At 39.5% G+C, this 15,953-nt stretch overlaps 1 protein-coding gene across 3 annotated transcripts in view; it reads right to left on the bottom strand.

The window, feature by feature from the left end:
• The window catches only part of LOC122796327 (maternal DNA replication licensing factor mcm6-like), a 501,477-nt gene that overhangs the window by 203,416 nt on the left and 282,108 nt on the right, over nucleotides 1-15,953 (bottom strand). For all 3 annotated transcript variants that reach the window (XM_044064723.1, XM_044064721.1, XM_044064724.1), the window contains exons 9-10: nucleotides 11,436-11,577; nucleotides 3,425-3,532 (exon numbers count right to left, since the gene is read on the bottom strand). In XM_044064723.1, coding sequence (XP_043920658.1) covers nucleotides 3,425-3,532; nucleotides 11,436-11,577 — 250 coding nt within the window. The remainder of the gene's footprint in view (nucleotides 1-3,424; nucleotides 3,533-11,435; nucleotides 11,578-15,953) is intronic.

The raw sequence follows: 15,953 nt of genomic DNA on the forward strand, positions 1-15,953 counted from the left end.
CGATGCCACTCACCCCCTCGGAGCCGATGAGGGAAGTCCGGCGCCGAGATTCCTCCAAAGAAGAAAACGGAGCCGACGACGGAGCCGAAGACAATTGTCTCGGCTCCGAAGTAATCACAGTCTCGGTTCCGACCGACCGTCTCGAACTCAAGAGTCGAAGGAGGAAAGAGTTGATGGACCGGGGCAGGCACCGACTGATGAGTCGGGCTCTGAAGCATCTGGGCTAGTGCCTCGGACTTAAGTAGTCGACTCACCACTCTCTGAAGGTCATGATCGGACAGCCTCGATGACCTAGAGGAATGAGACCTTTGGCCCGCTCAGACAGCAGGGGAGATCCTGGAGCCGAATGAACGGAGCCAAGAGAAGGTGACCTAGACCTCTTTCTAGTTGTCGGCTCCGAAGGTCTGGTCGGAGCCGACACGGGTACCTCAATAACCTCGGCCCGCCGAGCCGAGGGAGCCACGAAACTGTGGACTGAGACTTATCGGCTCCAGCCGGAGCCGATAAAGGCAAAGGTTGAACAACCTGAGGTCTCGGCTCAGAAGCCGGAGCCGAAGACCTCGATGCCTTAGAGGGCTTCCCTGTTGAAACTGACAGGGAATCCTCTGGCTTCAATAAGCCTCTCAGAATTAACTTGTTTTTTCTTTCCTGCAGGACCCTGGGGCTGAAGCCATGGCACACAGCACAGGAGTCCTGCAGGTGCAAAGGCCCCAGACAATAGACACAAGAAGTGTGAGCGCCTGTCAGAGACATTTTCTGACAGCACGCATCACACTTCTTGAATCGAGACCTTTGCTTCTTTAGACATTTCCCTAACTGACAGGTGTACACAAACACACACCCAAACACACAAGTTATACCCTGTCAGCAAAAAATAATAATTTTAGTAGTGATACTAGAATTTAAGTACAATAAAATTAAAGTAAACTACACAAACACTCCACTAGGGAAAGGAAGGCCTAAGGCCCAAAGGAAGAACCAAAGGTTCTTTTAGTAAAGAAACGGGAAAAATTAGGGTCGGGGATAAAGTCTTATGATCTACACTAATCCAAGAAGAATTTAACTTAAAAAGGGGTAAAAAGAGTAACTTTTAGAAGAAAAAGCTAACACTCACCAGGAACCGGTAGAAGCAACCAACCTCGAAGCTGTAGCGGCAAACGAGATCTGAGGTAACTCTCGCCTAGCATTGTGGGATATAAGGGGAGCCTCGAGCCGGTGGAACCAACTCTCGAGCTTTTAGAGTGGCCGAGTCAGAGCCGAGGTCAGCTCCGAACCCATCCAGCAAGAATGAAGGCGAGATAGACAACTTAACATCTACCTTTAACAGGAAACATGACACTGCAGGACATGCATCGACTGCAAGAGACTTGTGCAAGCAAATTAGGCTCATAGGTCCAGACAGTTACTTGAAAATTATTGGCCCTATCTACTCATCTTCTGAAACCTATTATGGTACAAGCTTGCAAGCTGAATAAAGACTTTAGTTCTTTTCTCATGCTAGTTGTTTACATCATTAAGAATGGAAAAATTCCTCTAGTTTTAAATGGTTTCAGATTACAAACAGAATATTTGCTACAGAAATATTAATGGCAAGATCCTTGAACTCTGAAAAGTTACGAGTTGGTCCTCTGTAGTACAAAACAGACCTAACCTGTGGTTGGCTGAGCTTTTATCATAAATAAAGGGTGGATGATCAGGAAATAAATATCAAAAGAATAAATGGGATCAGCAGAAACTGGCCCTGTGACTTTTTGATAGCATACTTAATATAAATAACACATGCACCTTTGATAGCCATCACTTTTCCTCATGTGTGGTACCATGTTACTTTTTCTAGGTAACCTAACTGCATGATACATCTATTAAATTAAAAACCTAACCAGGTATTTGATTGACCAGTTTAACCCTGCTAAGCACATAGCCTATTTTCAGTTGAAACTTGAGATGGCATTAATAAAACGCTGAACATTAGAAGTGGGATTACATAAAATACTGGAACTTCTAACCACTAACATTTTTAATACATATTAAAAGGTGATTGAATACAATTTAAATGGTGAACTGTATCTGCATACTAGTGCTATTCCTCTATACCTTATATAATAAGCATTTTACCAAAGCTATTTCTCCTTTCTACCTTTGCTGAAACATTAAATAAAAATATAACTGAGAAATGTGGCCATCAAGCTTTTTCTTGGTAACCATTTGAAACGTCAGGACCTGCTACAGCAAGTCCTGAAAAGTGGAGACTAAATGGCTGAAAGAATGAACTTGTACCAAAGTCCAAGATGTCACATCTTGGAATATTTATTTTTCTCCAAGATATGGCAATCGGAGTTGCTATATACAAGTTTGGGGGGGGGGGGCACTGGAGAGACTCGCCTGCACCAACCCCTCTCCCCCGGCAAACAAATTGTGTCTATATTATATTAACAAAGTTTCAGAACTTCTAATACCATATGGCCGACACCATATGATCGAAGTTCTGAAACTTAGAAAATCTAAGAAAAAAAAAAGCAAAAAACAAAAGTAACTACTTTAAACGGGGGGGGGGGGCTACAGCTTAGGAAAGGGAAATCTTCCCTTTCAGCACCATTCCCCGTTAAAGTGCAATCTCTGAGTTGGCATATTTAAGTAGTGGAGGGGGTGTGCAAGGGGGCTTGCCCCCCTGCTAAAACAATTTACTTTACTTTTTTTTTTTTTTTTTTACATTTTCAAAGTTTCAGAACTTCGATCATATTGTGCCGACCATATGGTATTTGAAGTTCTGAAACTTTGTTAATGTAATATAGACCAAAAAAATTTGGGGAGAAGAGTGATTTTCAAGATTCGCTCTTCTCCTGCATTTTCTTTTTCCCGGCTTGTCAGCACTCTGCATTTGAGTGCAGACATTTCAATAGGGAGACCTTTTTCTTGCTAGGTTCTGTGACAGACAAGGTTTGATTACTTGCAGATAAATTTAGATCAAGCCCCTGAAATAAGAGTGCCATGTTATAAAGCACACTTCTATTCAGTCTTCATAGGTTAGAGAACAGCTTACTTTACTGCATTCATTTAAACTTTGTTAGAAGAAATGCTCAGTTCTACAAATGAGGTTAGAAAATACAGTGAGACAACAGGGTGAGCAAAAAGTAAAACAAGGAGGAATGTGCGGGATTATGTAAATGATGACATTTTTAACAGCTTATCAAAGGACTAATTCTAAACATCAGTGGTTCTTAAAGAAATTGCCACATGTTGACAAATATATGCATTATATTACTGTTTAGGTGTTAACATTTTCAATTGGACATCCCCCTAGGTCCCACTTTCCAAGCTCCCTGTAAATAGGCCAGAGTGACTACACCTTCTTAAATGTATATTCCAAGCACCCTCTACCCTCGTCTACACATCTGAACTACCATTCCTTATTTTGGTATCCTACCTTAACACCAGCTTTTGTAATTGAAATAGTCTGTTGCTCCATTGCCTCATGAATTGCTACTTGATCCTTCAGATCCATCTTGTCAAATTCATCAATACAGCAAACACCCTGAAAAACACGTGGTAAAAGTTATAAGAATATGTGAACTGCAGCTTCAGCAACTCATGAAACATTCAAAAAACAAATGATGCCTCTACTAAACAGTGACATTGCAAGCTGGGCTGAGTGCAAATGAGATCATTCATTTCCTTTATCCAAGGTAATGCATATTGCACTAAGAAATTAAACAGAAGGAAATGAGCCAAAACAATCTCTCAGTTATGCACAACTCTTGTTCAAATATATATTTCGGTAACCATTTGAAAATGTCAGGATCCGCTGGAGTGAGTCCCGAAATGGAAAGACTGAAGGGCCAAGAGATTGGATTATGCATACAAAGTTCAATATGCCATTTCTCAGAATTGCTCCTTTTCTCTGAGGTATGGCAGTTTGAGTTGGTATATATAAGTTTGGAGGGGTGCATGGCGGTTCACCCCCCCCCCCTTGCAAAAAAATTTAAAGAGCAGCAAGTTTAGATATTTGCTCTTCTCCAGGGTTTTTTTTTTTTGTCTTTTTGGCATTTTGTGTGCCGACATTTCAATAGGGAGCCATACATTTCTCATGCAATGACCTTCAGACTCCTGTCATTCTTTTAAAAAGATGTCCTTTAATACTGTATATACAAAATTTTAAATGGAAGATACTGACTTACCTGTACAGACCTCAGTAAAGTACATTTCTATACATGATCAGAAGCTCGTAGATGCACAACAGTTGCACAGTTCTGAACACAGCAAATTAAGAGGTTACTCTTTAAAATTCATTAAACCCTAGTGGTAACACCCCCAAACACCTAATATCAACTGTTCATATTTACAAAAATAACACCAAAACTCCGCTGCAAACTATTGAAATATTTCATCCTAAAGCTTACATGAAGGGCAACACAGCTGCATATTGGCCTCTACTGCAGCTAAAAGATATCAAATATTATTCATATACTGTCTACAGTGTAAAATTGTTTTCAAGAAGCAAACCAGTCAGAACTGCTTAGCCGGTTATGAAAGCTCATGACTTGGGTAACACTGCTGACAGTGTGTACAGCTGGAGTAGTTTTCTAAGCAATTACAACACATTAGAAAATATTAAATTTGCTCTATTTACTATGACATCTATAACCCAGTTTCAGACAAACTCTGACATCTAATCACTGCAAAGATTTGTTTATGCTAAACAGTTTACCGTTTACTCGGCCTTAGCAACACATGGACTCTAGAGAGACAACATGAGCTCTTGTTTGAACTGTAAGGTTATAACTTGATTTTGTCAGAAAGGGTCAGGATGCAACAATCAGAAATTACAGTATAGACTTGAGAGCTCTACGAGGGAATGAGTTCACATCAGTACAAAACATCAGGACTGCACAGAAAGATTTCCAAGACTCCTCTTTGTATGAACAGTTTCTGATGCTGTATAGACAAAATGCATCCTATATTTATGCCATTTGTCATAATTTAGTATTTTTAAGCAACAGGTATGCCCTTATTCAACACTTTCAGAGCAAACATCCTCATTTTCTTACCGCAAAAGTTTTTTTTTGTTAACCTAAACATTTTCACACTCATCCCAAGGAGAAAAGATAATATAGAACAGCACAGTAGAGTCAAGAAGCATTTACAAATGTCCAAGAGTACCATATTGAATCCAGTAGCATGCACACAAGAGACAGCTACATAGTTTATCTACTAGTAAAGCCAACCTTCATGGAAGGCCAGTTAAAGTCTTAAAATGCTGTTAATCTAGGAAAAAGACACTACCATAATATGTACAATTTAGAGTGATGATGGTTGGGAAAGTGGATAGCAGCATGTCTGAAGGGCTTGTAAGAGAAGATAAGTGTTGCACAGTGTGTGTATGTTTTGGGGAAGGGATGTGTGCAAACGAACTTGCACAGAATGTACAATAGAAAGGGAATTAGGACGATGGTGTAGTGTTGGAAAAGTTACATTTGGGTTATGGTTCTTTTATAATGGAAAATATGAGAGGCCGCTCTGTAGGAAAACTTTTAGTTGAAGACCGTATTCTCTGAAGGAAGGGATTGCTCTGTTATTCGGTGGGACTCCCCACTTGGTGGGGACCATAGTAGAGAAACTGTATAGAACTTATTCCTAGAAATATTTAGGGAAGTCATTTCATGGGATTGAGACTGGAGATAGTGGCTGGAGGCCCTTTTGCTAATCTGCTGGAGGAAAAGGAAAGTTGTCGAGATTTAGTAGGTTGTACATGAAAAAAGCTAGCAGTAAAGTGCATCTTTGATTAGTAACCATTCTATTTTCAATAGTACATAGCAGTAGTGTCCCGATATTAGGTGAAAGAACTTGCAGGAAAGGAAGTATTTTCTTGATGCATTGGCTGTAACAGATCAGTCACACTCCACTTGTTCTATGATATCTTTCCCAACAGACTTGTAAAATTTGTTTTAAAACTTAGACTCTAAAAGAATACTACAACTATAAAAATGATTTGTGCTGAAAATGTTTGTCATTTATACTTCTTTCATAATCCCTAATGGTTCTACAGATATGAACATTTGTTTGAAATGCAAGGACAATTCGAGTCTCTCAAAAAGGCTTAGGCTCTGCCCATTGGAAGTTACAGTGCAAAGCTCCTGAGCTCAACTGGAGTGAATGAGACAAAATGCAGCCCTTACAAACTTGTTAGAATTTAAATCAATCACTGGGAAGGGGCCCATACCTTGGTGTCAATGCCATAGAAACCCATATGATGCAGCCTCTTAGGTGCTTAAACAGAAAAATCTGGAGAAGATTGCATTGCAGCTATAAATGCAGAATTTGGAAAAACTAAATATAACATTTCACATCAGGTTCCACACTCTCAGATACCACCTCAGGTACCCAACAGGAGACACACAGGTGTTTGGGTATACATCTTTTTGATAACTTCAGTGTCTGAACATCTGATTGGTTTCAAGACCAAAAGCTTAACTGGTGTTGATGACAGGTAAAATTGGGCCTCATTGGAATATTTTGGTCCAGGAATGTGAAAATGTCTAAGGCAAGCAAAGATGGAGGCTTCCTTCCTGTGATAGAACTGGACACAGAGACATGTCTCTCAACTCCATCCCTGAAGAACATTCCTGATTTTGCCTCTTTTTGCTGTCGCAAAATATTTGATTTACTGGTAAATTACTGAGGATTACTGTCATTCAATAATGCCAAGCATTAGATTTTTAAACATCTTTCTCGGTAAACATGGAACTGAAAAACATGCTGTTCTATTAACTTTGTGCATAAATTAGCTGATTTTGGTTATCCTCACCCATTATTTTTGGCTTTCTCAAGAACTGAGAAAAGTTGATAAGTATGCTTTGAGGAAGTACATTTTTCACAAACAAATTATGTGCTATCATGTGGAAGGATTCTCTCACCAGAGGTGCACCTGGGAAACTTGCACTCCATTTCCAAATAAGAGTATGCACCCAAATATAGAAGCAACTAGCAGAAGAAAAAAGATAAAGCTAGCAATATTTACAGACTTCTTTGATACGAAGTTCAGAGAAAAATGTGAACAATGGCAACTCTAGAAAACGGATTTACTAAATGAGCAAAAACAGACATACTCAACACTTTAAAATGGAAAAAAAGATGCACTGATACCAAGAACTAAAACTCAAAGAAGATAGACATGGCCCAATAAAGGTTATGAGTAAACAGCAATTAAAAATGAAAAAGCCCAGGCCCAAATACTGAAAACATAGGATATTTCTACAATTGTATACAAAAATTACAAAAATGTAGATGAGAGGAAGATAACAGAAGAAACAGAGAAGTGAAAATATTTCCGCACTACCATTTTAAGCTGTACTTCATAAAAAAGGCAGTCCAAGGTCATTTAGGAATTTTTCCCAGCTCAATGCCCAGCTACAAAGATTTGGAGAAGAATGGTGCAGTGCACTGAGGGAAGGAGACAGATGAGGTACTTTAAAGCTAGAGAGAGAGCGAGTTTGGTATGCTAACTTGTCATGTCTGTAGCTTTACTCCTGCCAGTGATAAAGGATGTATCCAGTCCTGAGATCATGAATTGGTGCAAAGATTGAGAGTTCTGTTTAAGTCATATTCCACAAGAAACAAAGCTGCATACTGCATTATTACTAACTGCAGTTAGTTCAACTAAAATATGGGCTTTAATTAAACTACTGTGTGCAGTATTTCAGTGCCCCTGCACGTTGATTGTATCCCACTAATTATGAACTGATTTGCTTACTAAAAGAGCAGTGAACTTGTCTTTGAATTTCAGGATTCACTACATCTATGGCATGCTAAGATATTAACGGCTTCACTTCCACAACACTGTTTATAACTGCATATGCTGCACGTTCCATAGTCACATCTGTGACAATGTGAGGTATTGCTAGCTATGCCAGGAGTAGGGCAGTGGATGTGTAACATATGCCAGCACAGCTAGTTGGAATTTTGTAAAGAATTGTATATCTGTATAGCAAACCAATGTGTGCAGATGCTTGTGTTGAAAAATGTATTTGTAAAGCTGCTTGTGTTAAAATGCACCAACAGTGTGCCATACGGGACAGAAAAATAAATATACATGTATTATTTTAACTGTTTAAATGTGTATGTTTTAACAAAGGATACTGGAAGATGAGGTTCATTTCAATACACCTAACTTTGAAAAATAGTAAGAAATTAAATTACTTAATTTAAGCCATAATATTATACCTTACACAGTTCTGACTGCAGTTCGAGACAAACTGTCTGGAAAAATAAGCACTAGGAAGCTTTCTGTATTGTATCCAGCAGTGAACTAATTGCTTCTCTGGAAGGGTAGAAGTTTAAAATTGTTTTATGATTTCCAGGAGCTGCAGCAGATCTTGGCAAGGCTCTCTGTGTGTATTATTGACACATATGTGCTAAATCTTGACAACATCTAACCAAGGGGGAGGGGGTAGCATGGAAACCAGAAGTATGTGATGGCATTCTGTAATCCATCACTGAAATGTTTTTTTAAATACTAGATGAGACTGAAGTCTCAAGAACACACTGTTTTTGGAATCTGACAAAGGAGGACCCCTCACCTACTTCATCTTGCCCTTGCTCTAGTGACCAGGGCATAGTAATTATTTAGATCTGTTAGGAAAATATACTGAAATTAGTGAAGTACTGTCTTTCTGTATCTATGTGAATCTATTCATCTGTGTTATTTGAATATTTCCTGCGATTGAAACTCTGGTGTTTATTGTAAATATATATTCAGTATTTTCATATTCTTTTCTTTATTAAATATATTTAAACTTTTCATTGTGGCTGGTCCTTTAGAGCATATTTTAACATTTGAGAGTACTTGTATCTATTTTGTGACTCTATGGCCACTTCTGAAAGCCTTACTGCATTGGTCAAAACCACTACCATTTGTATTAATATTAATTTCAGTATAATTGGGTGCCCTTGTAAGAAGGTTAGAGTAGCTGTCTTTGGAGTATCTAGTGGCAGTAACTATCTTGTAGTCTGGGCAGAAGGGGCATAGTTAGTAAATCTGACAGCCTTTCCCAAGTGTGTGTGTGTGTGTCTGTGTGTCTGTGTAAATCAAATCTCAGTGTGTGTGAGTGTCAGATTTTTGGAGCAGGGACACAAACCACTGGTTTCACAGAGAGGATGGCTGAAGGACTTGGCTTAGACATTTGGCTGAGGATGCAAAACTCTATAGCTGTTCCAGTGGGGAATCTTAATGGGGACCTGGGGGAGACAGAAATCCAGACTGTGTGTTCCCTCTGTGCTCTTAAGGGAAATTGTGCTTGATGCAGAGAGCTGCATCTGGAAATAGTGTGCATCTATTTTTGTTCCATGTGAATGTCCCTTTCCAGTGTCAGTGGTGAGGAATCAGGCTCCTTGATTACTGGCCCAGAGAGTGGACGTCACATCTACAAAAGCTTAAGGATTTGTCATTCACATTTCATTATATTACTTGCAAATATTTGCATGTAAATGCTTAAATTGAGGTTTTTGGTATAACATTGAGCTATGGCTTATCTATGTGCATTTTTAAGTCACCAGTAAAAAGAGAAAATATCCAATTTTTGTCTCGCTTGCAGAATTTAATAAGCAGTTACCATCATCATCTTCTTTTGGCTGTTCTCGGTAGGGGTCGCCACAGCAGATCACCGTTTCCATTTCTTCCTGTCCTCTGCATCTTGCTCTGTCACACCAACCACCTGCATGTCCTCTCTCACCACATCCATAAACCTTATCTTAGGCCTTCCTCTCTTCCTGTTACCTGGTAGCTTCATCCTTCGCATCTTTTTCCCAATATACTCAGTATCCCTCCTCAGCACATGTCCAAACCAACGTAATCGTGCCTCTCTGACTTTATCTCCAAACCTTCCAACCTGGGCTGACCCTCTAATATACTTATTCCTAATCCTGTCCACTCTTGTCACACCCAGTGCAAATCTTAACATCTTTAATTCTGCCAGTTCCAGCTCGTATCCCTGCCTTTCTGTCAATGCCACTGTCTCCGACCCATATAACATAGCTGGTCTCACTACCCTCTTGTAGACTTTCCCTTTCATTCTTACAGGTACTCGTCTGTCACAAATCACTCCTGACATTCTTCTCCACCCACTCCATCCTGCCTGTACTCTCTTCTTCACCTCTCTTCCACACTCACCGTTACTCTGAACTATTGACCCCAAGTATTTACACTCATCCACCTTCGCCACCTCTACTCCTTGCATCCTCACCATTCCTCTATCCTCCCTCTCATTCACACACACATATTCTTGTCTTAGTCCTGCTGACCTTCATTCCTCTTCTGTCTAGAGCATATCTCCATCTCTCCAGGGTCTCCACCTGTTACCATTCTTCTTAAAGTTGCTGTACAATTCACAAAGAGTGGTTTCAAACAAATACAGTTACTTTCACTTCATGCTTTAATAATGATCAACCTACAGTAGCCATAGTTTCTTTGCAGGACGCCTGGAGACCATGATTTTTTTTACTGTGTGGGTGAGCCAGACTTCACATAAGGCAATATGACCCTATAAAAATTTTGCATTACTCTGAGCTAGTTACTAGTTTCATTTCCAGTCTGTTTCTGCTTAGTGACCTACCAAATAAAGGTCAGAAGCCATATATGATGACAAAAGCTGCTAAGGGAGTAGTGCAATAGTACAAGAGTACTATGTTTATGGACTGAAACAGGGAGTTACACTAAAATGCTTAAGGATTCCATACTCCTGTACTTTCCATGATAACAATCGGACTTGAGGATTCGTGATTAATTACAGACATTTGCTATTATAAAACCATATCAGAATTTATGCGTTAGTTACTATATTATTTGCATAATATAGTTCAAAGCAATTATATAATTTGGAATATGTTGAACTGAAACAGCATTTATGAAATGCACTTAATATCATTGCACACAGATGTCAGTGACTTCACATCACTATGGGACAAGCAGATGCACATGTACTAAAATAAGAGTCGCACTCTGCACACTATTTGGTGAGCTGTCAAGCTGCCAAACAGCCGAAAAGTTTAAATAGAGAGAGAACAATGAATTACTATTTTTCACAACTAACATTAGTTTGGTGTTCAGAATATGTTAATGTATCTTTGCTATCCATGCATATGCATCCAATTACTGTACTCCACTATGACAGCCAGCCATTTCTACTGATGAGAAAAATGCCACCTTCTCTCATCACCCCTGCTTCGTCTACCACAAGCACCCCAGCTGCTTTCCTGAAAAGAGGTCATGTGTAATATTGCCTGTCACCAGGCTCACTCGTGGAAAATGTACTTCTAAGTCACCAGTCTTTACGACAGTGTATTTACAAATAATGTTGAATCTTTTAAAGGAGTAGTAATGCAACCCCTTCAAATTCTCTATATTCTTGAAACTCTAATTACAGAAGAAATAAGATGGCACTTACATTATCGGCCAACATTAAAGCTCCAGCTTCAATTACAAATTCATGGGATTCCTCATCTTTCACCACAGCTGCTGTTAGCCCAGCAGCACTGCTGGCTTTGCCACTCGTATAGACAGCTCGGGGACTAAACTCTTCAACGTGTCTATGGGAAAGACATGAAACAAAGTTACATTTATGAAAGTAGATGCTCACAAACATGATGGAGAAACATCAAGTTTATATCTACTGCATTATGAAATACTGAAGATGACTTCTGATAGCAAATGAGCAACTTAAGTATTTGACTACATATTTTTAAACATTTACTTCTAGTGTGTAGTAAAACTGTGCTTCAAATAATTATATATGCAAATTAGCAGGTTCAGCCTCAGCAGGACTACTGTTTGTCATTAGCATAGTTCAGCACATAAAACCTTGAAATTACTCTCATCACTCTCCTTCTCCCATAATGCACTGTGGTAGCCTTCATCTCCAGATCTATACGGTATGGAATATATACCATAACTCCTAGAGCAAGACTGAAGGAGAGAATGGAGGGAGAGTATATAATGGAGGATGGACATTCTCTACCAAGTCTATCATTATAAGTGCAGAACATTCATATCTGGTAAAGGAAGTCCATCCTCAGGAACAGCAGTACAAAATCCCAAGCTAATCCTGGGAAGTGGCATCTCAGAGCATACCTGTTATCACTCTAGCTAAGAAGGAAAATCTCAAAATGAATATCATGTCCGGCTTATAGTATATTGCAAATGTATTTGAGAAGGGTCAAGTAACTTGTGTAAATTTCCATAGCCACACTACCAAACAGTTTGTAAGGAAGCAACCGCTCTAGCAGATGTAATCTGGGTGCCCAAAGGCAAAACACTGCAAATCACTTATATTCTGTCCAGTCATTGTCAGTCAAACATTACATAGCTCATTCAAATCCTGCCTTTTTTAAAAGCTCAGTCCTCTGCATGTATTGATCCCACAATTCTCATTTTTTTCTTATGTAATTTATCCTACCCTTTTCTAAAGGCCCCAATTCCAGTTGTTTTATCTGTTACTATATTCATTACTTCTAGTAAAGTTGGTTTAGACAATTACAATAGGAAAGGGGGGGGGCTGAAGTTATTGGAGAAAACAGTCAAAGGAACCAAGGTATTAGAAGCAAACAACTAGAGAAAGATGATAAAATGGAAAGACGCCAAGAATTTGGACTGCAGGTTAGAGACTGCTTTCCCCATCAAGGACTGATATCAGTGTATAGACAGAGAAAGAAATATGGGGTCCTAAATGAAAGGCCAGCACTGGTAGAGTTTTTAGTAGAATGTAGAACAGAAGTTGATTTTAAAAAAGGAATTAGTATGCATATAAAATATTCCATGAAGAATGAATCAGACGAGGTTAGAAAGGATTGGAAAGAGATTGGATAAGCAATTCATCAAAAAAATGGGAGGATATATGTATGTCTCCCACATTTGCAAAAAAAAAAAAAAAAAATCTAGAAGACTGAGGATTTTTTGCTTGGAAATGTTTCTGGAGTGCAGCAAGTTGGCGGACTTTAAGGATTCCCTGTGGGACGCACTGTTTGTGATGTTGGGTTGGCAGATTGATGCGACAAGGGAGATGATTTTTCTGAGCTATGACAGAGAATCACAATTGCCTAGATAAGTTGAGGCTTTGCTGTGTCTAATTATGGTGGCTGCCAAAAAAGCCATTCCTAGAAAATGGAAATCAAAATCTAACCCACCTGTACTAGAAGTAGTGTGATTACTGACATTTTTTTGTTTTGTTTAGCAAATGGCTATCAGTGTTTCCACTGTGAAATTTGAAATAGTTATAAATTAAATTCAAATCTTTCTGATTATTGTAAAAGTAAAAAAAAATGCACACAAGCATGTTTGAACAGTCCATTATGTTAAGTGAGGAGAGACAGACAAGTAATGGGATATTAGTATGTCTGGGGGGGGGGTGATAGTCCAGTACAATACAAATTAAAATGTGACAAACACAAACTCAGAACAAACACATACAAGCATCATTCAGTGGAATAATAGACAACTCATCACAAGGCTCGTACAGGAGGAAACAGATTAGGACCATAATTTATCTTTTAAATGTCTGTTAGGTAACTGGTATAGCAATTGATGAAAATCAACCATTTCTCTCTGGAATTCAGTCATACAAGACACTCGTTGAAGACCATAACCTTTGTATGCTGAGTATGTGTCCATGGGCCAACTCCCCACCCACACACAAACACACTGCATAATTTCAAATTTGGAGCCATTGATGGGATATACTTCTTCCTTATCAATGTCCAGCATGGCAGACTCACTAGGGGAGTCAACATGTCTTCTTTGGTACATGTCCTTGGAATTGTCAGAGGTGGAGAGTCAGAAGATTAAGAATATTTCCATCAAGACTTCACAGAGGAACACTGCAGTAGACCCAAAGTTTATCTGCCCTTCTGATCTACAAGTGGGACAGTGAAAGGCTCTTGAAAAAGTTAAGCTGCTAGAAGTACAGCTGTGTACAATGGAATGGTCACAGATGGGGGGAAGCCATTATTAGGGTCACTGTAAGGAAGATGCAAAAACTGCTTTACCAGGCATGGTCTGCACCCATCCCCACTAGACTTTCGAATATTAGCCAAAACATTGTCTTCCCCCATAGTGCCTTTTTTAGGCAATTCTAAACTGAAAGTACTTTTGACATAGCAAATCAAAACCAACTGCTCAATGCTAGGAGTCCAATTAAACTCCACTCTCTAGAAGCTCTCTTCAACCTAGAAAATGCTTATGTATGTGTGGTCACTAAGACATGGTTTAAATCTGCAAAGAGCACCAACAGTGCAAGGTTATAATGTCTTCCACACATTTAGACCAGCTACTTCACAGGCAAGGACTAAAGGTGGAGGTGTGTCTACATCAAAAATAAATGTACTTCAAGGCAGATCAAATAAAACAACGCACTTGAGCTGCTCCATGTTCAAATCACCATAAGCAAAATCCAATACCACTTCATTGCAAGTTATAGGTCCCCCTTTATGACCAGATACCATGTAATTAAACTCATTAGAAAACACTAACCATCCAACCCAATACCATATTCATGGGTGACTGATTACCCCACTATTAACTGGGAATCCTATACAACACCAAACACACAGGCACAGAGATTCCTGGATTTTGTAAACACAAACTCCCTCCTGGACCAGATGGTCAATACACCAACCAGGGGTGCAACCATACTGGATCTGGTCCTCACTAATAATGGGAGACTGCTGCACGCCCCCTACTGTAATGTTTTCCCTGGTAAGGTCAGACCACAAAATGGTCTACTTTGAAGTAAAAATAAAACCTTGACTCCCAGCTAAATCTGCAATATTTAGGAACTACTCTAAGGCAAACCTCCTGCTATTAAAGGATAGCCTGACAAAATTTCAAGCCCCCATAAACCCTAAGTACACTGCTGCCTATGCAGAACTGTTCACAGAAACCCTGTACAAGCATGTTAATAGCTGCATAGAGGCAACTGCACCCACCAGGAAGAAGTTCAGAACAAACTCAAAAAACAAGTCACCTTGGTGGAATAATAAAATTAATAGGCTGTATAACAGAAGGAAGAAAATCATAACAATAGTTAGGAGGTGTAGGATAAAAGTACACTCAAACTAAACTCTTCAGAGGACAAAAAGTCTACCAAAGCCAAATCTGAGGCAAGTTTGGCCTCCCAAGCCAAGAATGACCACAAAGCATTCTTTAGCTAGGTCTGTAACCTCAAAGGCAATACACAAATTGTGCGCAGGGCTCATTATAAATGCAGCCACCTATATTAAGCCAGAAGATCTAGCAAACCTCCCGACTGATAAATTCAGCTCCAACTTTGCCTTTCTCTCCCCCTCAACCTTCCCTCAGAAAATACCATCTAATATAACTCTCCCTATCACTAGGGAACCAGTTGTTAATGCTCTAAGACCAAGAACACTGCATCAATGGGCACAGACAATATCCCGAGATGCAGTCTGAATGGCATGAAACATGACCTACCAGGGCCTCTGGAATTACTGTTTAACTGTATCCTCCAAGCAGGCTTCTTGCATCATGAATAGAGAACAGCAACAGTCATCCCTCAGCACAAAGGTGGGCCATCTATAGACCCTGGAAACTAACGACCCACAAGTCTCACTAGTTTTGTATGTAAAGCCATGGAAAGAATAATGGAAATGAGATATAGTAACCCTCCAGACACTGGACCCAACCCAGTTTAGTTTCGTCAAGGGCAGATAATGCCTACTCAACCTGGTTGACTTATTTTAACCAAAACTATTAATGAGGGAAAATTGGTTCACACTGCCTACCTTGACCTGGCCAAGGTATTTGACAATACCCTACTGGGGCATTGTTGACAAACTCGAGAGTAGGTTCACAGATTAGTACTAGGCTAACTGCCCTTGCGAGCCATTTTAAGCCTAGCAAATTACCCCTTGTGAGACTCAAACCCTGCACCTTGTGTTTGTAAGGCAAATGC

This window comes from Protopterus annectens, chromosome 3.part0 (assembly GCF_019279795.1).
Source record: "Protopterus annectens isolate FY-2018-M chromosome 3.part0, PAN1.0, whole genome shotgun sequence".
In the NCBI taxonomy this organism is placed as follows: Eukaryota; Metazoa; Chordata; order Ceratodontiformes; family Protopteridae; genus Protopterus; species Protopterus annectens.